General features: G+C 39.3%; 1 protein-coding gene across 10 annotated transcripts in view; it reads left to right on the top strand.

The window, feature by feature from the left end:
* The window catches only part of RPS6KA2 (ribosomal protein S6 kinase A2), a 309,958-nt gene that overhangs the window by 238,592 nt on the left and 47,253 nt on the right, over positions 1–24,113 (top strand). For 6 of the 10 annotated variants that reach the window (XM_065057598.1, XM_065057605.1, XM_065057603.1 and 3 more), the window contains 6 exons: positions 398–477; positions 4,062–4,168; positions 11,408–11,466; positions 12,223–12,365; positions 19,054–19,124; positions 19,970–20,058. In XM_065057598.1, coding sequence (XP_064913670.1) covers positions 398–477; positions 4,062–4,168; positions 11,408–11,466; positions 12,223–12,365; positions 19,054–19,124; positions 19,970–20,058 — 549 coding nt within the window. The remainder of the gene's footprint in view (positions 1–397; positions 478–4,061; positions 4,169–11,407; positions 11,467–12,222; positions 12,366–19,053; positions 19,125–19,969; positions 20,059–24,113) is intronic. The other 4 variants (XM_065057607.1, XM_065057600.1, XM_065057601.1 and 1 more) reach the window with 1 other exon arrangement.

Below are 24,113 nucleotides of genomic sequence, written 5' to 3'. Positions count from 1 at the left end.
CCTGAGCAGCCCTATTATTATTGTAAAGGGTCTTCTGAGGACGTTTTGGATAGTGTGGGCTCTCCTCTCACACAAATCTGGGAGCTTCTCTTTATGGCTAACCCTCAGTGACTCCTGGTACATTGTGCAATGGAAAGCAATATTGATTCATAGGTGCTAAATGTGGAAAAATAATGTATTAGGGATGCATTGTTTTCTATCAGCTGATACCATTTTTTCCCATAGTCTAAGCTTGATTGCTTACTTCTATATAGAAATTACATTTTTCTGTTCCCAAAGTGCTAAAATGACACGGAAGCTAATTACATGAATGATATACTGCTAGTCAACAAGATTGACTCTTTGGAGATTTTATCTTGGTTCAAACTTCCAACATCTCCATCCTTTTCTGATGCAGCATTTCAAACAGAGGGAAAGTTGTATCTAATACTGGATTTCCTGCGGGGAGGGGACCTTTTCACAAGACTCTCCAAAGAGGTAAGCTGATAGATTTTTAACTTAGAAATGACTGTCCTGCATTTCCAGGACTCGCATTAATTTGGTGAGAAGGAAAAATGGCCTTGGGAAAAGTCCTGCTATATATGTGTGTGTATATATATATGTATATATATATATAACAGAGCTGTATTATCTTGCATGTTTAAGTAGGTTCTTAGTAATTTTATTTGAATTATGCCATGGGTAATATGGCAGATAGCATGGAATCACCACCGTTGTAGAAAACTCCACTATTGCTAAGTCATTCCTGTAGCAAAATAGCCCCAGACTCATTGCTCACAAAATATACCTTGGATGCGATGAGAAACAGTCAATCCCCAATACAGTTTGCCTTGGACATGCGCACAGAACCTCTGGAAAAACAAAATCACTGTCACATAATCACAGAATGTTGGGGATTGGAAGGGACCTCAAAAGATCATCTAGTCCAATCCCCCCACCGGAGCAGGAACACCTAGATGAGGTTACACAGGAATGTGTCCAGGCGGGTTTTGAATGTCTCCAGAGTAGGAGACTCCACAACCTCCCTGGGCAGCCTGTTCCAGTGCTCTGGCACCCTCACTGAGAAGAAGTTTCTTCTCATATTTAAGTGGAACCTCCTGTGTTCTAGTTTGTATCCATTGCCCCTTGTCCTATAATTGATTTTCACCAAGAAGAGCCTGGCTTCCTCCTCGTGACACTCACCTTTCACATATTTATAAACATTAATGAGGTCACCCCTCAGTCTTCTCTTCTCCAAGCTAAAGAGACCCAGCTCCGTCAGCCTTTTGTCATATGGTAGGTGCTCCACTCCCTTCATCATCAGTCAGCAGGAAGAAGAGATGACCATAGGTCACGGGCCACCCCCAGCAGCAGGCGAGCCGACAGTGGGACTCAGCCAGCAAGCGGGAAGAGAATAATAATTTCCTGCAGCAGCTGCTGGGAGCAGGTTAGGGCCCATGCACCACCCAGGGCTCAGACGGTGGCTGTCACAGCCCTCTCCTGCTCTCCTGCCTCCTGTGGCAGCTGCTGCCTCCCTTATCTCCTGGGCTCCCATCCCTTCCCTGCCCTCTGCAGCTCCTGCCCCTGGAGAGGTGCCGCTGCTGGGGACAAAGGCAGCCAGGAAATGGTCCAAACTTGAGTCTCCCTGGTGCCTGAAGAGAGCAGCAGCAACAGGCTTTCTAGGTTCATTTAGCACTTGCGTGCGTGTCCCAGTGTCCCCTCAAGCCAGCTGACTGCCTTGCTTGAAGCGCTGTGTTCTCCTGCATTTAGGCTCAGAGAGGGCCCTGTGGGCAGTACAGGAGGCTCCAGTGAGGCAGCCCTGCTGCTCCAGGGCTTGTTTGTGCCCTGACGTTCTCTGTCATCACCATGATGTCCCCAGCCTTGGCCTCTTTCTGGGCTGCGGGAACAGGAGTGCCAGCATCCACCTAACACACAATCTTTGAAGATAAAATAGGGACCTTTCAAATACCACCTTGAGGGGAATTCTGTTTGCCTTTCTTGGTTTGGGGCATAACTGATGGACTAAATGCTGTGAAAAAAATTACTTTCATTCAAAAGTTCCCTAGCTGTTTGTTTGTTTGTTTTTCCATCCAATTCCTGGTTCAATGATATGCTGCAAACTGCTATGTGCACCGCAGCTTGGGACCCCAAGTATTTGCTTTCAAGGCTTGTTTGCTAACGCAAGAAGACATTAGCAACAGGTTAATTACACCACTGAGTAATGATACTCCTGTAAGTACTTGGCAAATGGCAGCAGTTATTTTTAATATGAACAAAAAGACTAAAGAAAATAAAAATATCTTTTTGCTGTTTGTCATTAACTCAGGCTTTGTTTGCGAGGCAGCATGTTTCCTTAGCAAGGGCTTCTCTCGTTTCATGAGACAAGAGAGAAGAAGTGTTTCTTGCCTACAGAGGGCACCTACCCATTCTCCACAATAAGGGAACTCAGAAGTTAAAGAGAACAACTCAGATTTGGTACTCCTTTAAAATTCCACATTTTCCCCTAAGCTTTTCCAATGCAATCTGCTGATTTATCTGCTTTATGCTATCAAGAGCACATCCTCTTAACTTGACAGCCCTTTTACGTACTTCTGTTTTTTTAGTGTTTGTCACTCATCTTGCCCATCCATACTTTGCAGCTGTTTAGTAGCAAGGTATCATAACGGAAGAAGTTATGGGAAATCTTGAACTGCTTGTAATTTGTTACTTATGGACTTGGTCCAACGGTATTGATTCCCGTGGACTTTCAGTCAGATCCCATATATTAAAGCATGCTTGCACACACAGCTTGTCTCTTTCTTGCTCTGTCTTTCTGAGACATCTGACTTTAGGTATATCTGTATAGATTAGATTTCCCCTGATTCCATTGATTTCATCTCTTGCCTATGTTATTTATTTCAAACCTTACAAATAATTTAAATTTATTTTTATAATTAATGCAATTTTTACGTTCAGACCAATTAATTTTTTAGTCAGAGTTTTTGCCTGTGTATCTTTTTTCTTTCTAGCCTTTGCAGTGTTATTCTTAATTAAATTACGTGACATCTGTTCTGTGAATCCTCTGTTCTTGCTCTCAGCCTTCTGCAGCTTCTCAGTGCACCCAAGTATTGTGACTACCCCTTCCCAAGAGCAGAGACTTAATTTTAAAAATAAGCTCGGCAACGTCTACTGTAGATATTTACATTTACATATGACACGTGAATTTGTATTGAGCTGACTCATTTTACTTCTGTCATACATAGTATTCACAGTTGTGTATCTGATACATCAGCTTTTTCTTCTGCATTATTATCACTGTACATATTGAAATTCAATTGAAGATAAATTAATAACCTCTGGAATATAACAAAAGTTGAACCAAAGGGTTTCTTGCCATCTCAGTTTTTCTGAGCTTAGTGTGTTTTTTTGATTGCAGAAGTTTCTTCCCACCCAAAACAGAGCTTTCAGTGTTAGAGGTATCCATATCAAGTATGAAAAGGAAACAACTGCCCTCAGTTTAGACCTCATCAGCCCCTGGATGTTAGACAACCCATCACTGCTTAGGGCATCTGCACTGAGATTCCTTGAACCCTGGATACACAGGGGTTTAAATCCATCTCTGAGTCTCTTCATGCTATGTATTCTGCTAAAATTTTGAAGCATTTCACTTCCCCAAAGAGGTTACCCCATATCATTTTGTGAGAATTTGATAACCAAATACCAAGAGTTTAGCAAATTCAAATATATGAAAGCAATAAGGGCTGAACTGAACATATTGAATTTTGCCATTCATTTCCAAAAGCTAAGGAGTTAGAACTTTGTTTGTATTATTACGACACGATGTCATCTAAACAGATCAAACAAATGAATGAGAGGAGCATGTTTTAAAACACAGAAGTACTCAACAGATTGAGTTTTGTTTTATGAGGAGAATCTGGTAAGACTTGTTATTGTGGGCTGAGACAAATTATGGAAAATTGAACCCAATATGATGGGTCTTCTAGCATTCCCAAGTTAGGCAATTCCTTCCCCACGTCTGTTTAATGCAAGCCAGCCCACCATTGCCCAGTAAATAGATGTGTTCTTCTCTTCCTTCTCTCTAGGTGATGTTTACAGAAGAAGATGTCAAGTTCTACTTAGCTGAGCTGGCCTTGGCATTAGACCACCTCCACGGTCTTGGAATTATTTACAGAGATCTAAAACCAGAAAAGTAAGTTAATGAGAATGAGCGAACTGAAACATAAATACGTGAGCTTTTAGGTCGTTCCTGTTCCTTGTCATGCCAGTAAGTCAAAAGGTGCCAGAGGCTCTGCCTGCCTTCTTGTATGTGAGACTCTGTACATGAGACCCTCACCATCAGGAGCAGAGTCTTCCTATCACATCATTTCAGCATAAGGCCAAATACCTCGACTCTCTTCCAACATGATGGGTGTGCCTGGCCTTTAGTTTAGTGACTGATCTCAAAATGAGATTCAGATCTCTGTGCCTTTGACTTCAGTAGCACTGTTCTCCATTTGCAGCCTTTATTCTGGCCTTCCCCTTGGTATGGTATGAACTGCTCAGAGCAGCTGCATTTCCAGCTCATACAAAATACATTGTGACACCATTCAGTTTTATTGTAGCCATTGTTTAAAGTAAAAGAACATCTCTGAAAATTAGTGTGCGTATTAGCTCAGGAGAGACACAGTAATCAGGATCGGAAAACCACTTCTATTCATTATCCAAAATATTACCCCCAAAACAACTCTTGCTTACCATTGTAGCTTTTTCCTATTCCTGATGTGGTGCTATAGAGGATTTTCCTTTCACTTTTTTCTTTGCAGTACATCAGCAGACTAAATGACACCCCCAGTGCCATCACTGGGAGTGACAACGTGTTGTTTTTCTTCCATTCCTCTTGCCTAGTGCTTTGCCTGCATCTTCTGTGACAGCTCCAATAAAACAGGCTGAAACATTTCAAAGTTACTAGCCTTTTTAATGTAATGGTCACCATAATTTTAAAAGGGTGACCACTGAGAGCAGTCTGCTTGGCTGTTGTTTACACTTCCTTACAACAGCAGATCAGCCTTTTCCTTCTGTGACATGAAGTTCAAAAATATGCAGCTCTTCCTTTACCATGGAGTATTATTGCTTTCACACTCAAGGAAAAAATAAGAGACTAAAAGTAATAGAAGGTGAACTTTGTAGGTGAGAATTTGAAGGGAAGGAAACTATCTACAACACTGTAATATGTGATTTGAACTGTAAATTCAGTGTTATAGCGGTAGTACTATACACAGATGTGCATAACCAGAGCTCTCAGTCCTTTGGGCTAGAAATTTGCAGTCTTGCTTGTTTGTGGAACCAAAACAGAAAACCAGTGTCTTTGGCAAATACAGGAAGTCATCCTCCAAATTAAATCATTGGAGGGATGAAGGTACCAGTTTGTCACATAGTATGAAATGCAAGTAGGCAGCAGTCACACCATTGCTGCAACTGTCACATACCGTTGCTTCCTCTGACAGCAGCTCTTCAGTTTCAATGTCGTTTTAGATTTCTATTTTATTCATTCAGCATCAACAAACCTGCACATTATAGAACAGCTTCATTTATAGGTTTTCAGTTTTAAACTTCATTTCTAGTGAGCATTAATATGAATCATGCACTACTTTTCTTTCTGATGTTAGATGAAGCTGTTTTTCAAACTAACACATGATATATGAAGCTGCTATTAGAAGGTATCCAAATATGAGCTGTATATTCAAATGTAAGTCACAGTGCTATTATGTTTATAGACACATGCTGTAATTCTTTGCTTTAGGAGACGTTAGAAACTGAGAAGAAAATTAAGTACATGTCAAAACTATTCACTATGTTTGAGATACTAAGAACCTGATTTTTCAGAGTTCTCAACATTGTTTACCACTTTGTGGTTCAAGGCACATCTTTCACTGACTTTAGTTGCAGCTGAGAGAACTTAAAGTTTCTGCAGAACAAACTGCAGTGTCTCAAATCAGGGATCAGTGAACTGAGAAGTTAGAGCTCACCTAAGAAAAGAAGGTGTCACTGACTTGCCATTGTCACATAGAAACATGTCGAGAAGGCAAAGATGGAACCTAGTTATCTGTGCATTTTCATTTGACCTGAGACCAGCCAGCCATCCCCTTCACTGTAACTGGTCTGCTAGAATCCCTGAGTATTAACCATTCTGCCAACTGAGGCAGGAGTTCTCTGGAAGAAAACAAAAGCATCATCATGTTACTAAAGACCTTTACAGGGTGAGATCACTGTGTAAAGTTAAGGTGGCAGCCGTCATTCTGATATTTCCAAACTTATTAGTGTATGGTTTATGGGTTTTGATGTATAGTTAAATAGATACCAGTGATACAGTTGAATCTGGATACAACTGTCATAGTATAAAGTTACTTTACACTAATATATTGTAACTACTGTTGTACAGGCAAGGGATTCATCTAGAATGGTATAACTCAAGTTCATACGTGGAGAAAAATCAAGGCATCTGTTTGACTGAAAACTGAATCCTTTAAAAGTAGATTTATAAGTGCAAATCTTATGTGTAGCCATACCTAGGACACCAAAGTGTGACAGCTTATGATTTCACTGGAACTTTAGTTTTAGAGTAAAAAATACAGATGTGGCAAAAAAAAAAAAATCATTCTGAAGGGGGAAAAAAATAATATATATTTAAGTTGCATCTGGGAAAGGATAGCTCTTTAAATAAGACAATAAAAGAAAATTAAAACCATCTCAGGATGTTCTGGCCAGGGTGAAATATATGAAGATCATTGCAGGTGTGTTGATAACCTATTTTAAAAATAGCTGGTGGGGACCCCATGGTCTCCATAGGAGGCCTCTTGGCAGTGCTACACCAGTTGTACATCTAGAACGTTGCTCCTAATAGCTAATCTGAAATTTCTTTGCTGCAGCCACAGGCCATTACTCCTTGGTCTGTCCTCCTCGACTCCTCAGCCAGCTCGTTCTGCCCTGAGCAGCAGCCTCGAGTGACTGTGAGCATGTCTGTGTCCTCAGACCCCTCTTCTGTACCCTAAGCAATCCAGCTACTGAACAGTTCTTCACCACTCAGTCATTCTAGGTGTTTCATGATCCTCATTCCTCCCCTTTGGTTTCTCTTGATCCATATCTCCTCTGAAGTGCAATGTGCAGAATTACAGCTGCATCTTCAGGAGAAATTTTACCAGCCTGATTAGAGCACAAGGTTTACTCTGTCAGATTTGCAGAACTGGAGGTAAATTAATTAGTTCCTAATTTTCTCTCCCCACCTTTGTTAAAAAACAGGCACTGCATTTGACCTCTCTTTGTTCAGTGCTTTTGCTGTCCTCCAGAAGCTCCCCAAAGTAACTGCTAGTAGGTTTGAGATTGCTTCAGTCAACTCTGTAAGTACCCTAAAAAGAAGTTAATCAGACTTTTTTATGCCAAAGAAGACTAGTTAGAAAGCAGCACTGTTCAGACCACTTGAAAGAATCCTCAGTACATCAAAATTTCAGGTTCAACACTTTTTTAATATTCCCCAAGCGAAAAGTGCAACTAGAATATATATTCTGGGACTTGTTATAAAGTTGGCTGTGCTTACTTCAAAAAGGCAAGCAATTGAGTATTCTGGTTAAAGTCTTGTTTAGAACAAGCAGATGCTGCTTCCCTTAAATAGTTGCAGCCAAATTATTCTCCTTGAGTTATCTTGGTGGTTTCAGTGGCATCCCTTGTAGAATAAGGTACTGTTCAGTCACACTGAAATCAATGGAGTTACATGGTGAGGTATGTTTCTGTTTAAGAACTATAGGATTAAGCTATTAAATATGATAAAATATACCAAACTAGGAAAATGGGAACTTACTATAAAGTAGTATATGATGCATATGTTATTTCTTCTGCTGTGTTTTAAGGATATTAGCAATTTAAAAGTAACTCTACGTTCTGAGAATGCACAGTCTTTTTTATTTATTTTTGCTTTTCTACCTCCAGGTATGCAGATGTACCTTGATACAGCTCTGTTGCAGGGACTTTGATTAACGAGGTTTACATTGTAATACCCTCAGCTGTCTGTACAAGGAACAACTCATATAACTGCTTGTTATAAGCACATATAAACACTCACGAATTGTTGAACTATGTTTTTTAAAAAATAGACTACCACTGCTTAATGCAGTATGTTGCAAACCACAGCAATTCATTCATGAACGTAGCTGCCTTGTGTAGAGAGGGAAGACCTGAGAATCAGTAAAAGACAAAGACTTTTGTGGAAAATCACCATTATCTTCCATTGAAGCAAGCCAGTCCATTTTGTATTAACGAAACTAGATTAGAGATGAGTTTGGCTAAGACTGTTCAGCATGGTGAGGTTGTATGGGGCCATGCAAACACTCAAATGTCACAAAAGGTGGACATTTTGTGAAAATCTTCATCTGTTTCAGAGATATTTGAACACTTCACTCTGTCTGGTACTTTCATAGCAAAGCCTGCAATCAAGTTAAACACTCTTTATGAAGTTTCAGGTTTTCTTTCCAATCTGAAGTTCTGAAATTTCTGAATTTCTGAAAAACATAAAGCATGGGTTGAATTTTCTGAGCAACTGGAAAGAAACTTAAATCATCAAAAAAACCCTCAGGGTTCCAGCTTTAATAGATTTGGCAGAACTTCATTATGATTTCGTTATATTTGAGTTCAAAGTGAATCTGAAAAGACGTGACTCCAAACTAAAAATAGAGAGAAATGGGAAAGAATTGCTATGGCCTTGATTTAAGAGTCACTGTAAAATAAACTGAACAATTAATAACAAAGGCTCTTTATCCCTGTACTAAAGTTGGAGGAAAAAAAAAAATACTAAGGAGATTGCAGCCCTAGTGCTACTATGAGCTCCTGTAACTTGGAGCATGTCATTCCCTTACTACTAGTTTAGCTTCTCAGCCTCTAATGTGGAGATTTTCAGCCTTTATTTTCTCAAGCCATGCTTTTAAACTGAGGTCAGTGAAAGCCGTTTGAATGTTTGTGGGACAGTCCTGAGGCTAAAATGTTATTGTCTTCAAATAAAGAACAAATTGACAATGATAGTATCTTGTAAACATGCTCAAACCTTAAACTGAGCAACTAAAATGGAAAAAAAATGTAGTGAAAGGTTATCCCTCAATAGGTTTATAGTGTAGTTTCACATTTAATAGTACTCTACTTTTTTTTTTTATAATTTCAAAACATTGATTTAGAAGAAAGATTTTTCTCAAGCCTGAATCAAATTAACAACTTCTGGTGTTTTGTTTGGTTTTTCGTTTTGTTTTGGTTTGTTTTTTCTCTTCTGCCAAATAATACTAGTTTATTTCAGATTAGCTGATCCTACAAACCATAGCTAAAGTAATTGTGATTGTCACAATAGATTTTCTACTACTGACAGTGTGGAATAAAAAGGAACTGCAAAGTGATAAAGATAAAAAGAGAAGACAAAGTATGAGCAGAAAATAAGTTTGCTTCCACAGTCAAAGGAAAACCATTTGTCTGTTGTAATCTGGGTGCTTAGGAGCAGGTACATTGTTGTTCTTAATGTGCCTTGAAACTAATTCAGTGCAACAATTATCTTTTTGTCACTGTTAGCATATTGATTTCTTTTTACATCAAATGTAATTTTCGTTCATAACAATAGCATTGTATGTGTTGGCAGATGACAAATGTGGAAAGACCCAGCTGTCCAAAGGGTCCTGCCAGAGGCCCTGGGGAAGCTGCAGGCAGCTGAGGGCATAATGTAGGGGTGATCAGGGATCACAAGACAGAGGAGGGAACTGTATATCAAGTTTTAGGGAATATAGGATGCACATCTGTAGGAAACCAGGATCTGTTCATCTTTCTTCTCATACACTCAGTGTGAGAAAATCTGTTGTATGGCTTAGGCTCACTTAATCTAAAACAGTATTATTAGTCTGATAGCTGTGTAGGTATTTCCTCCATGCCTTTAATGAGGGTAAGGTATGAACCTCCTAATGAGGGCAAAGGAGTGAAAACCATATATTGCATACACAGAAAAGCAGCATGGATTTTCATTAGGAAATCAATGAAATATAAATTTGGTGTTTCTGGGGAAAGTCCCACACCCTTTGAATTGCGTTGTTATTCACAGGGGCTTCTTGGGTGTGGGGCAGAATTGTAGGTGGTTTCTGTGAGCTGGACTCCCTCTTGCTGTTCTTCCAGAGCCATTTCTGTAGAACTCATACTTTCACTTCACTTCCACACTGGCAGGTGTTTTATTCTTTTCTGAAGCACAAGCCTCTTGTTTAGAGATTGCAGTCACAAAAATACATTTAAACATGCCTGTTATAGGCTAGTACTTAAAAATTATGCCTCTCCGAGAAGTCCAGAGAGAAAGAATAGAAGTAAAAACACTTTCATCAAGAAGAAAAAGCTTTAGTTATTGAAGACACAGTAGTGACTCAGCTGCTGGCCTTTGTTTGATGAATTACACAATAACAGTCTGTTCTAAACACACAAGCGAGTGACAGAAGATCATCTCTTTTCAATTATGTTTCAGTACAAAGACAACCTTTCACAAAAGTATAACCCAATGTGTTCGTTTCACTTCTGTCTTATTTTCTTCCTGAATAATTGGATTAAAGTGACTTTCTATGAGAAGGGGAACATAAAAATAGCTGACACCTCACTAGACCATTTTGAAAAGAGAAACGTACTAAATATAATTAGAACTGAAGAAACACCACCTTTTTTTTTGGTGTTGGTATTTATAGGCAGAAAAGTTACAATAAATAATTATTTTTCAGTTTCAGCGTTCCTTCTTGTTTCCATAAAAACTAGTAATGCCCTTTGTGAATTACAGTCATTTTTCTCACAGAAATGTTGGAGTGCCTTTGTGAGAATAAAATATGTTGGCAGGTAGCAAACGTGAGAATGGTTGAACTTGGGTGGCAGGCTGAATTTTCATTTATGATTACAAACAGAATAAATTAGCAGGGGCTGAGATCCATGCAGTTGGGCTGTGACTAGTCTTTATGCTCAGCTATCATTTTTATTACTTCAGTATGAACAAGCCTACCTTTGGAGTTAATTTTAATCCAGTGAGTCCAAGCCCTGATTATTTGTGTGCTTGGCTTTGTTATTATGAGAAGAGCAGAAAACTTGTAGCTCCTTCTCCTGCTGGAAGCGCATGCTTTGCAGTAGTCGGCTTTGCACACCCTGTTCTTTCTGAGCTCAGTTTGTGTGCCCACCCTGAGCATGCTATGGAGTAAAGAGGAGGCTCACTCTGCAACTGCTGCAGGCCATGCATGCTTCAAACATGAGATTAGACAGACCTTTGAAGAGAATTTTTCTTTCTGGAGATATATAATCCAGTGAGGGTTTGTTTACACATATATTTGAGTCTTGCATATCTCCTTACCTGTCTTAAACTTGTTTTACTCATGTTTCTTAACTGCATTCTGTGCCTGCCTAATGAATGAAGGTTTCCTTTTTTGCTTTACAGCATTCTTCTTGATGAAGAGGGCCACATTAAGATCACAGGTATGTGAGGAATGGAAAACTTAATGTCTACAACATGGCGCCCTTTTTTTTTTTTCCCTGCAGTATGTTCCATGCATGTTGGTCTTTGTTTGGAAAGAGTTTGCTTGCAAAAACTCAGAAGCAAGAAGAGTTTGAGTATTGGGCTTCTCTTCTCTGACAATTCGTCAAGCACCAGTGTTGTACAGCACATGGAGAACATAGTGTTTTCTTGGTAAAATTCACTGATGTGAAGTGTGCAGGATGCTCTGCCTACCAACATGGATGGAAAGATGTTTCCAGTGAAACTCTTTACTCCAGATTAAATTATCTGAATTATCATTGCACAGAGAACACCTGGAAAGACACTCCTTTGCCACCTTGGAGGTGGTCTCTGGCCATCCTTTTCACTGTTGTCCATCTGGGATTATTATTCCTAATGCTTTGGTTATCTGAGCAAGAGTCCTCACCAGCATTGTCTTTACCAAAACTGAACTGTGTATTTCTGTCTATTGAAACTCTCTCTTCTGCTTTGGGCCAGGACATCATTCTGAACAGAGAAAATGATACACCTACTTTCAGAATGTATTAACAAATGCCAGCCAGGCACTCCATGTAGGTAGAGCTTTGGCACACATGTGCCTGTGGCCTTCCTCCATGCAGACAGATGGGTGCTTCATCAGCTGGTTGGTGTGTTTTATTTGAACAGTTTAAGGGAACAAAAGTGTAAATAATCATTTTTATAGACCTGACAAGTCTTTTTTGTTTCTATTTATTTAGATTTTGGTCTGAGTAAAGAAGCCATCGACCATGACAAAAGAGCGTATTCATTCTGTGGGACAATAGAGTATATGGCCCCAGAGGTGGTCAACCGACGAGGGCACACACAGAGTGCAGATTGGTGGTCCTTCGGTGTGCTCATGGTAATGGAAAAGTTGTGTTTGTTTGTTGGAGAGGTGGCTGTAGGAGTGATCAGATCCCTCAGATAAAAAGTACCACTTTCAGTAATTAGGGGTTGATAAAAAAATAGATGTGCTGCTATTGCTTGATCATTTTCATTGCATCAGTGATAGCAAACCAGCTGCTCCTGGCAGTATATGAGGTAGCATTTGGCTCCAGATTGTTCTTTCTCACAGTCCTTTGCTGTTTCAGTTGGTTACTGTGAGCTGTGAATGTTTCTGCTGCACAGAAACAGGGTAGGGCAAGCTCAGAAGTGTGCAAGCATTTCAGAAGAAACATCTGCCTAGTTACTAACCCGGTTCCTGTTAGGAAACAATTCCCCAAGCAGCAATTTTCAGATGTTAGTGACATCCTCTTAGAGAAACTCAGAAATTTATTCTTTTTTCAGCAAAATACAGATTGAAAAGGACATATTTTGGAGGGCATTCTGAATGTTTCACAGGACACCAGTGGTTTTTTTTGCCATTCATCTGTCTTTTTTACTTCAGCGTTGCTGACTCTTGTTGTACTAATGAGATTCGGATAGTTTTTAGACTGGCGGTGGATTTCCTATAATTGTATCATCTGGTGGGAGACTGTCACCCAAAACTGTGTCTTTACTCCTGGTGGGAAAAGAAAACAAATGCATATGTGCCTCGTGCCATCTTCCTTTCTTCTTTTGCACCGTTTTTCCATGTCTTGATTATGACTATTTTAGAGTGTTTGCATTGTCCTGAGTGCATGCTGAAGCTGGTTTTGAAATTATGTGTGTGAAACAGTTTTAAAATAACTGCTCTTCACAGGGGGGAAACACCAGAAATAAACACAAATGTGTCAGTTGGCACTGAGGAATAGTTAGGAATTCATCTTTTTCTTACGTGTCTTTGCATTGGATTAACTACACAAAAGTTGCTATTTTTCCCCACTGTTGCTCAACATTTAAGAGTCCTGCAAGCTATTCTGGAGATAGTTTAAATGGAATCAATATGAGAAACTGTGCTAATTCATTTTTTATACCTGGAAGTTAATGAAAAGTTAGTTAAAATGCAACATGAGTTTACCAAAAATCAGTCATGCTATATTAATCTGATATTTTATTTAATGAGATAGTCATACTTTTCTAAACAAAGTAAATGAAGTGGATCTCACGTGCCTCCGTAATAATAAAGTATTTGATACAGTGTTGCAGGGGAAATTCATTAATTGAAGAGGATTATTAGCCCAGTAATAGTCCACAGGTGGTATAGTACCTATAGCATCTATGGATACATTACAGGGAAAAACACCACAGAGAGAAAGGAGCTGTCTCAGCTGAAGAGTAATGTTGCCCCAAGAGCAGGTAGGAATAAACTCATTGTGAAATGTAGTTAGCCTGGAAAGCAGAAGAAAGCTCTCAGCTGCTTAAGAAGTAAGACCCTGGGAATCACTTTCCAAGAAGAGCTTTGCAAGAGATGTCTGACTACAGTGGAGCTGCTCGGTTTACGAGAAGGACCCAGTAACATCCTCCTGAGAGCTGCAGTATTTGACACTGAGATGCAGTGTCAGAAAAGCTTTTCAGAGAGGCATTGAATGTTCCTCAATCCAGCCATCAAAAATTAGGTGTTTAGGCTTTAACCTGCTCCCTCCTACACCCATCCAGCCTTTTCAGCCTATGGTGCCATTGCTGCGGAGGAAGATGGAGAGAAGATGAAGTTGGTTTGTGACACTCTTTTTCTAAAAGCTGTATGAATGCTACCGTTTTTTTTGAAGTGGTTATTCCCAGTGTCGTTTTATCAAGCATAGCACTGTCTCTTGAGCACAGGCTCCATGCATTTATTACTCTCGCAGGGATGTGTTCAGATAATGCTGCTGTCATCTGAAGTGTGCAGGCTGCAGGTCTACCGCAGTGCTTGGTGCACGGCCGCCACAGGCAGCACAGCACTGCAGCTGTGGCTCACACCGTGCCTTGCCATGGTTACTGTGGCTCCCCTGCAGAACCAGGGCAGAAGCATAAATTAATGTAGCAATGTGCTCTTCTAAGACAGCTGCATTTCCTATGGTGTGGAAGCTATTTTATGTAGCTATAGATTACAGGACATATGACAATCCATCTAAATAGACAACTGATGCCACCGAAGAAGTAAGGATAGGAAGTAATGTGAAAACTAGTGAAAAATTGGGGTGGGGAGGGCCTACATCACTGATCTGGCTGGTTGACAGCAGCTAATCTCAGTAAATATTGTAATTTATTACCTGAATGTAAAATATCATCCTCATCTCCTATGGCCACAAAATCCATTTGTGGATGCTCAGCACTTCTAAACCATATAAGTTTATTCAGGAAAATCAATAGGTTATGTCTCATATACTAATTATGTCCCAAACCTTTAAATTTTTTACTTATTTATTCAGTTTTGGAGGATAGCTGTGCCTTCTCACTATCTGCCTCCAGTTAAATGACAAGGTATTTGCTGTACAGATTGTTTTTCTTTTACCTGCTAACAAACTTAGCTCCTTACCACCTGTTTTTGCCTAGGATTGCTGCTTTTTTTTTTTCCCCCTCCATCTCTTTTTTCATCCTCTCCCCCAGGGATTCAGTGCATTAGAATTAGAAAAGATAAGAATCCATATAAAATGAGTTGAGTTAAAGAGAGTAAAATCTTTTTTACTGTAAGCTAATGTGTTAAGCCTTTGAGTGCTACCAGACATCTTAGAGAAAAATAGTTCTAATTGGTTCAATCTTTTCTTGTTTTTAACACTGAACTGGCTGGGGCAGAAAAGCAGTATTTCAATACAGTAAAAGTGCAGGAGGATTTTCTGATTCTGTCTTTCACTTTGCTCATTTCTCCTTGTTTTCATTGTTCTGTCACTTGTATGTTCTATCAGAGAGGCTGGTTTTCTGCCAGTCTGAAAAACTGAAGAGAATTAAATAGTATACACATCATTCATTAGCATTTCTCTGTAAGTAATTTGCAGTATGATAGGAACTATACAAAGAAAATATACCAGTTGGTGGAATATGCATAGACTGAAGGGAAGTTAATATGATAGTGTAATTTTCATACCTAAAATTTTGATTGAAAGATGGAACATATGAGGCAGGTAGTGATAAAATGACCTGTAACCTAGCCATCAGAAGAGTAACCACACAACCTCTTGTCTGTTTTGTTTTGTTCTGTGAAGAGAGATTAATGCTACAGTGTGAAGTGTTGGGTTGTGCTACCAGCTGCTCGCCAAACTGCACTGACCAGGGCACAGGCTAGAATGAAACTGAATGATGTTTGAAGACAACCTTGAACGTGGCGTGTTGTGATTATTAATAACAAAACAAAATTATCTGAAAAAGGCTAAATTCTGGTCTTGACTTGTTAATTAATTATGTTATTAATTATTTTATTAATTCTTATTCAGTAGGAGTTTTACTATCAACACCAGTAAAACTTCATTTATACCCAGCTTGGTCTTTGACACAGGCCACAGAACTAAAGCTGTTGCCTTCTCTGTTCATTTGCTGCTCAGTTTTTATTGTTTCATGGTAGCTTAGTACATGCCAATTGGTATTGTTACGCAGATCTTGAAGTTCATCCTTTCCAAGCATTCCAAAGGACATTACCTGCCTTTCATTTAGTTTGTGGTAATGATTGAGATGTGATGATGATTGGGACCCAGTTAAAATATTGCGCTGGTGAATTTATGTGGTTTATCATGACTGGACAGATTGCCCTGAAAACTAGAGAAAGGAAGCGCTGCAGACTATGTTGAGACCTAAGGAGGGACTGGATTAGGTGACTCCAGAGACTTCTTCCCATTGAGCTTTAATTCTGTGGTTCTCTTAATAGGCCACTGAACTGGAACAGGGAATATTTGCCTTTCTTGCTGAACATTGGTACAGAAAGGAAGTCAAGGCTGGAGGGAGGCACAGCCTTCTGAAGTACTGGCTAACAGAAGGTGGCCCTCCAGAATGCCCTGGAAGTGAATCAAGGGGAGGCAAGGAGCAAACAGGTGGTTTATACAGACAAGGACGTGGGGAGAGTGAAAACGGAGTCTCCCAGCAAAACTACAGGGTCTGCTTTAATAGCCAAAAATACTACAGTTTCCTCACATATAGGCTCAGCTCCTTGTCAACCTGCTGTGACCTACACGACTCTGTGTTTATGTGAAAGGGTATTAGCAGCAAATGCTCACTTCTGTTTGCATGTTTAGATTTAGGAAGATTTTTTTTATTTTTTTGAAAAAAAAAGCAGGAAAACAGTTTGTATGCCAAAGCAGTAGTTTTAACTGATGAGATGAACTATTTTGATTTATACTTTTTTCTTCAGTCTGGTTGTTTCATTTTTAACCTTCAGCAGATTTAATCATGACTGTAATTGAGAAACCCGTGCTTTCTTCCAGCTGCTGCTTAGTTGAATTCATTGAAGTAAAAAGCTCTGGTATATTTAACTCATGTAGCTGCCTTTAACTTAATATTTAGATGCCAAGTGCATTTCTTTTGAATCTGGATTAATCTCAACATTAGAACTGTGTAACTGGAGACATGGTAATGAAGTGCTAGTCATTAGAGCAGTGCAGTGAATATTCCTTGCAGCCTCTAGGACGGTCCTTTCCCCTGCCCCTCCTGCAACTTAAATGTCTTTCCTTCCTTTCTTCCTTCTTGGACACTACATCTGAATTTTCTTTCCTTGGGGTTTCTTGGCCCCTTGCAGCCATGGTGCATTTGCAGATCTTTCTGTGATATCGTGGTGGATAGGAACTACAGTCATCTTTTTCCCATGCAGTCATTGCCTCAGCAGTTTCTTATATCTGTGTCATCTGCATCACCAGCGTCAAGCCCGTTTCTGCCAAAACAAATGAGCTGCAGCAGTCATTGTTGGTGCTGTTAAATTAGATTTATTGTAACAACAAAATAACATGAGTAAGCATTAGGTACTTACCCTGAACGTCAACTCTTTAGAAATCATGAGGAAGGTTTTGTACATTATGTGCCACTTCTGCTGCTGCCCTGGGAAGCAGTGTTCTCTGCCTCTTATTCCCCATGTATCTGAACACTTTTTTCAGGACTAAGGGTCTAATATGTCAGAATTACTTTGAAAACAGTACTTGAGCTCCCGTGTCATTTAGAAGACAAGCTGCTTTCCCACATCTCTACCTGACAACTCTTCTCTTGACTGTTACAGACCAAGCAGGAGTTAACGCATTTGTGTTTTCCAAATCTTGTTTATATTTGTCAGCTATACATACTTTTTTAAAGTGTTGGGGTTTTTTTCCATGTTTCTACTATGTGTTTTATTGCCTTCAGGTAATTTGTTACTAATGCAGATTAATCCTTCAATTTATTTTAGTCAATTCATTACCTGGTACTTCTAAACCTCTCCTCTGCTCTCCTCCCAAAACCAGCATAACAGTTACAGTTTTCTTATGGTTTTTTTATATTTTTTTTATGGTATTGCTATCTTGAATCTGGAAAAAAAAGGAAGAGTCAGGCTGTGGGGAAGTCTGACACAGGTTGTGGTAATGAAAGGGTCCTTTTTTGCACCAATGTGCTTCTTGAGAGCAGTGAAGCTACTTGTGTGACACGGTACAAAAACAGTTATAAGGATTGCAGAACCTGTCCTGCCTTAACACATATTTAATTATGAAAATTAATTAATAGGTATGTGTTATAGTAAAAGAGATCCGAAGCCAGAGTCACAGACATAAGCAAGGAACAGCTCTTACCCTCCGTGGGGGTCCTCCTTTGTGCCTGGGCTGAATCATGTTCTTGGTGTCTCTGTTTAGTGATGCATAACCTTCATCATCCCTTAGTCAGCCACCACTCATACCCTCATGAAACTCTGGGGCAAGAGCTGTGTGAAAGACCTAGTCCATATTAGGTGAGCTTGTTTGGCTGGGTTTCTAGGGGTTTTTTGTTGCAAATGTCAAATTTCTGTCAGTTTTACTGAAAGCACTAATCTGTTTCAAAGGAACCATAACTGATTGATGCTTTTATTTGTGAGTTAGGCAAATAATTGATGATGATTGCTGAGTTTTGCTTTGAGATATGAGTTCAATTAAATGTGACAGTTGTGAAATTCATCACTGAATACAGACAGGAGAACCAAAACAGGAGAGAGAAAAAAGCAAGCTCAAATGTCTTGAGAACATGGAGTTTGTGCATGTATATGCAAAGTATAGTAGTGCAAAGTATAAAGTAGTGCAAAGTATAGTAGTGGCATCTCTAAATGGTGCAACTATACAGTCAAAAAGGTGTGTCAATTCAAGCTAGAAAGATGGGGAGTGGCACGTTGAACCCATTGTCCTTGTACCACAGTCTGTGCCGAACACCTAAGAACAGCCATGCCCATTTAGACTAATGGTCACTCCAGTCAAATATCTCATCTCCAGCATCGGCCATAAAACAGGTGCCAGAGGAAGCAGAATATATGACACTTCTTCGCAAACATACCAAAACTTGACCCCAAGTATCAGTATAAATAGTTTGTAACAGGACTCTTGAACAAAACATTCATGTTGGTCCTTCATGTTATGCATAATCCAGACTTGCTGTGTCATTTTTTACTGAAGTAAAGCTTGTTGAACCATTTATTTTCCTCAAGTTTCAAGTTTTTTTGGAAACAGAAAGTGGGTGTGGTGCCTATCAGCTATGGAGACCATCTCAATGCTCATTTGATTTACCATTTTGTTGTTACTCCACAGTTTGAGATGCTGACGGGATCATTACCCTTCCAGGGAAAAGACAGGAAGGAGACGATGGCACTCATTCTCAAGTGAGTACCGAAACCACTTTCCTTTCTCTAACTGTGAATTAACTGTACCCTCCAGGCTGCCTATAGGTCCTAAGTATATGAGGGACAGAGAATAATAATATGCATAATGTGTTTTTCAAAGCTATATAAGACATTAATTTGGAAAGGCACACACAGCTGGTGACTGCATGTGGCTCTAAAATTGCCTTCAGAATAAATAGTAGGAAGTGAATCACTGAGAGGGCCTTACAAAAGCAATGTACCTTTCTTTTACAAATAAAGAATGTCTTTATCCACACAAGAGTGGTAACAGTCTGCAGGACAGGTTATGTCATGTTTTGTTGTTGCCAAGTTTCAAATAGTTTTCTTTGCAAGTTTCCAGTTAATTTGATGTTAAGTGCAGACATACATATTTGAAGCTTATCTTTGTTCAGTATTACTTTTTATTTTCTCTGTAGCAGTGAATTGTCAAGGTAAATTTTCATATTTTTTTAATTAATATGTGGTTTAGTATAATTATTTTAATGAAGTTTTGTTTGTTTGAATTCCTCTTGATTCCCATATTTATTCCAGCAAGAAAAAAAAAGGAAAAAATTTCTACAGGAAAGTTGTTTGTTTAGATTGGTAAAGGTGTTATGAGGTTGATTAGATCTACTCCACCTCTGGCAAAGCCAGTGGTAAAATCTTCTTTAACTTCAACAGAACAACATCAGGTCCTCACTTTGTGTTGCATTTTGTTTAGGTAGCTTTTGGTCACCAAGTTCATCTCTCTGTCCTGACTACTACAATTCCACTTTTTAAACCACAATGGGGTGGAGAAAATTTCTGAAAAATCTATTTTCTGTTCAAGTGTTGCATTCTTTCAGAGCCAAGCTGGGAATGCCGCAGTTCTTGAGCATAGAAGCCCAGAGCCTGCTGCGAGCCCTCTTCAAAAGGAACCCCTCCAACAGATTAGGTACGTGTCTGCATTTGATCGGGGCATTTGTTATGTGTGCTCTGTCTTCTCAGGTGGTGATCATTTCTCTCAGTGCATCTTCCCTGATAGTTATCCTCTTTGTTATGCAACATTATGCATTCCTTCCCTGGGTGCATTAAACCTTGAACGTTACAAGAGAAATTTGCAATGAGCACAGGCAAACCGTTGGAATCTAAACCATGATATTAGTCTGTATTTTATTTTTCCAGTGAAGAGGGAGAGTAAACCAACAACATTTGTGAAGGATTTAAGATAACTGCTGCATATGATAATACCACAGTAGCCTTTCTTCTTTGTTACCTTAAATCTATTATCTCCTTTCTTATTAATGTGTTTTCACCCTTTGTTAAAAATCCTATTTAAATTCTGATAAACTAAAAGGATGTATCTTATGCTATCTGGACAATTGTTTGGGAGTTTTATTAAGAAAACCATTGCATTTGGTGAGATTATGAACAATGCCTGGTGCATGGTTTCCATGGCACGTTTGGTCCTTTTTTTACATGGAAAAATAAGAACAGTCTTATCAAGTGAATGATATGAAGATAATACCACTGTAACCTTTCCCTCATACCTCTGATGGTTTTTTTGTGACCTTAAGGCCAAGAATTTAATCCTTCGATTCTGTGAACTGTATCACAAGAGACCTGGCAGGTCATATTTAAATATATGGTTGATTGTCATTGCCATCCATGGGAGTTCCGACAGCTAATAAATGACTTGCGTTTTAGACAATGGCATAGACTGGTTAAATATTGAGACTTGTCAAAAGCAATTTGCTGTTCTCTCTTGCAACTGTTTATGCTTCTACAATTATTTCAGATTGGAGATGTAAACTTAGAAAGAGAAAGCTAAATTACTAAATGACTTTTTTCTGAGATGTGGAAAAAGCCAGACATGCAACAAAGGTTCCTCTCTTTCCTTCTTACACTTTCCTTCTCACACTCATTCTCAAATGCTGGAGGTGGTGCTGTGGAAGGTCTGCTGTGTTGTGCTTTTGGTCCTCAGGGTTGAAGTCACAGCATTAGGAGCCAGACAGGCGACAGACAGAGTGCAAAACGCTGGACAGCCCCATGTCCGTCCCCATCTGCCTGAGCGATGGCTCCCACAGTTGCAGATAGGCACACGTGGGTGTACACGCACACAGGTGGAAAATGGACACTATGGTCTCTGCCCTCGAGCTTCTGCTTGACCTTTTCATGCTCCAGTAGCTCTGTCCCTTACTTCAGGTGGGGCAGCGTGTGGGCTCCTCCAGCCCTCTGCTTTATGCTGAGTGCTATCAGACTGTCACATTTTAGGTGAATGGATGTTTTCTACCTGGCTGCAGCAACTCAGCCAGAGCTCCCACCTCACGCAGGGTCAGACACGGTGGCACAAAGACAAGGACAGTATGGAGCAGGCTGCCTCTCGCTGTGACCACTGGACACAGCAGGAGCCAGAGCCCTTGCTCCACAAAGGGACCAGGGGGCAACCCAAGCTCCCACATGGATGGGGAGCCAGTCCCTCAGCACGCTGTTGTGGCTTCTCTCCTCTCTTGGGAATGCCTGCACAGCACGTGGAGGGAATGCCCTCCCATAGATTTTGCATCTTGACCTAAATCATAGCTCTTGTAGTCTGATACACTGCAGAAATGGTAGTGGAAAAACACATTTTCTCAGCAGGTTTCAATTGCTCACAAGCAATTTGCCTGACATTAGAGAAAATTAGAGTCTTGGGATTTCCAGGTTTAATCTATGTTCAGAAAAATAAGATGCTGCAGCAAATATAAACTTCTTCCTCTGCTCCTTTCTGGTGTTTCCTCCCTGTCTTCATCTCCTGGTTTTGTTCTGTTCTGCTCATTTTGTGGCTTTCCACAAGCTGCTATCCATCCAAAATGGGGCTCCAGTGAAGTCAGTGGGAGTTTTTGGATACCGGTCCTTAAATAAAAAGCTACTCACTAAAATAAGCAAAGTTGCTTAGTTTTAGTTATGACAATTCTAGCCACCATATAGTCTCCCTTTTAACAATGGGGAATTGCTAAGGGTCACTGTTTTAAACCTGAGGTTTATTGAAATGCTGTGAAGTCTGGGAGAAAGGAAGAAATTATTTCCAACACAAACATGCAAGGAAATAAAATCTAAAAGAGTAACAGAAAAATAGATCTCAGCATTTCAGGCATAGCAGTGGAAAGCTTCTGAAGGCACTCTGTTTTAACTGATTGAGAATCAGCACACAGGACCATGAAAACAGACTTGTTGGTTATGAAAGAAGCAATACTTAAATGGTTGGCCTACATACTGAACAGAAGTCAGTAGATAAAAGGACTGCTTCAATTTTGCGGATTTTAGCTTTTTCTAGGAAAGGAATAATAGTCTGAAGCTAAAAGGAAAGTAGGCTTAGACATCCTGTTTTGAAAAATCTCTGGAAAATTACTGAAGCATGTGAAAATATATGAACCATATTATGGATCAAACACTTGTTTTCAGCCATTGTTTCAGAAGTTTGCAAATCTGGAAAGTGTATTTACTTCCGAAGTGGTTTTAATGTTCACAAGATGAAGGATGTTGAGCTTAAAAAAAATCATTGTATTCTGACTACCATCTTGCTTTTTCCCATTTGATTTTGATATCTTAACACATAGAAGTAAAGATTGATGATGTATTCTAAAATTTTGCTTTGAAACTGTGTTTTGAAGCTTTGGATTATTAAAGGAAAATACTAGAGTTGAAGGGAGACACTCAGGAAAAAATTTAGTAATCCAGTTTACCTGATTCTGTTTTTAAGTCTGGTGCCCACATTAATACTTTAGAACAAAATTATAAGGAATGGAAATTCTTCCTTCCTTTGGCTTCCCTTGTTATGAGCACTGTCCTTTTCTGAGCTTACACACTCTGTTGTACAAAGAGTCTGCACAGCACTGCTTTGGTTGTGTTGCGCTGATTAAGTACAACAAACATCAGATTATGGACAAGCATAATTTTAAATTGTTAAAAGTAACTAACTGGAATATCCAGGCAAACAAGGAGTAAGCATCTTGGAAAGGAAATCATATGATTAAGGTGTTAATTGCCAGGAATTTAGGCAAGGGACTAATTTGTACTTGCCTGAAGGTCTGGATCTACTCAGGTAGGTAAATGAATGTAAAGAGCATTTCAGGAACTCCCTACATGGCTGATCAGTATGAAGGTTCCAGAGTCCTTATGTTTGAGAATCTTGGCCAAGAAAGTATAGAGTAAAAGCATGTGCCAGGAGATTCAGAGTAAAAAACAAAGAAATATTATTTCCTTAATCCCTTACTCTCAGAGAAGACACATTCTGCTTTGGCACATAGAAAACTTTGGTTTTCAATTTTATAAGATTATGAGTTTGAAAAAACAAGTTTCACCTTTGTCAGAGTGACTGTACATCTTTCTTGTAAACCTTAGGAACACATTTCAAAAAATCTAGACCACTGAAAAGATTCTGAAGCTGCAGAGACACTACAATTTTATCAGCAGAAACTGAAAATCTGGAAACGCTTTCCACTCATTTTGGATATCCAAATAATCAACTTTCAAATTTCATAGGTCTCCCTTTTTCCCTTTATATTGTCCACAATGTTTCAACAATCAAAACCGATTACAAATAAAATATTCTACTGTTACTGCTCGTAGACACTTTTATTACAGGCATAAAACAATATTAGGTAACCAAGTTCTTGCTTATTAACATGAAGCTGCTTTTATACAAATCCTTGCACTCTAAACTGTGTTTAAACTGGCAATTTGATCTGAAAGGTTTATTTATCTTCTCTGACCCTCATGGAGCTGGATGGCACATAGGAATATTTACAGGTAGTATGTTTGCTTGTGCTGATTATTCTTTGCAGATAAGTTTGATTACTAAATTGAAGTTAAAGTGAAGTTAAAAAAAGAAAACTAGAGACCTAGAGGAAGGTGAAAGATTTATCGTCATGTGGTATGCCATTGTGTGCTGCACTTCAGCAGTTTGCTAAATACCCCTCTCTATGATGAAAAATGTTCATCCCCATGAAATGGGGCTTTCCATTTACGACC

This window comes from Columba livia, chromosome 3 (assembly GCF_036013475.1).
Source record: "Columba livia isolate bColLiv1 breed racing homer chromosome 3, bColLiv1.pat.W.v2, whole genome shotgun sequence".
NCBI lineage: Eukaryota > Metazoa > Chordata > Aves > Columbiformes > Columbidae > Columba > Columba livia.
Note: the sequence above shows the minus strand (reverse complement) of the source record. Positions and strands in the feature narration are given on the sequence as shown.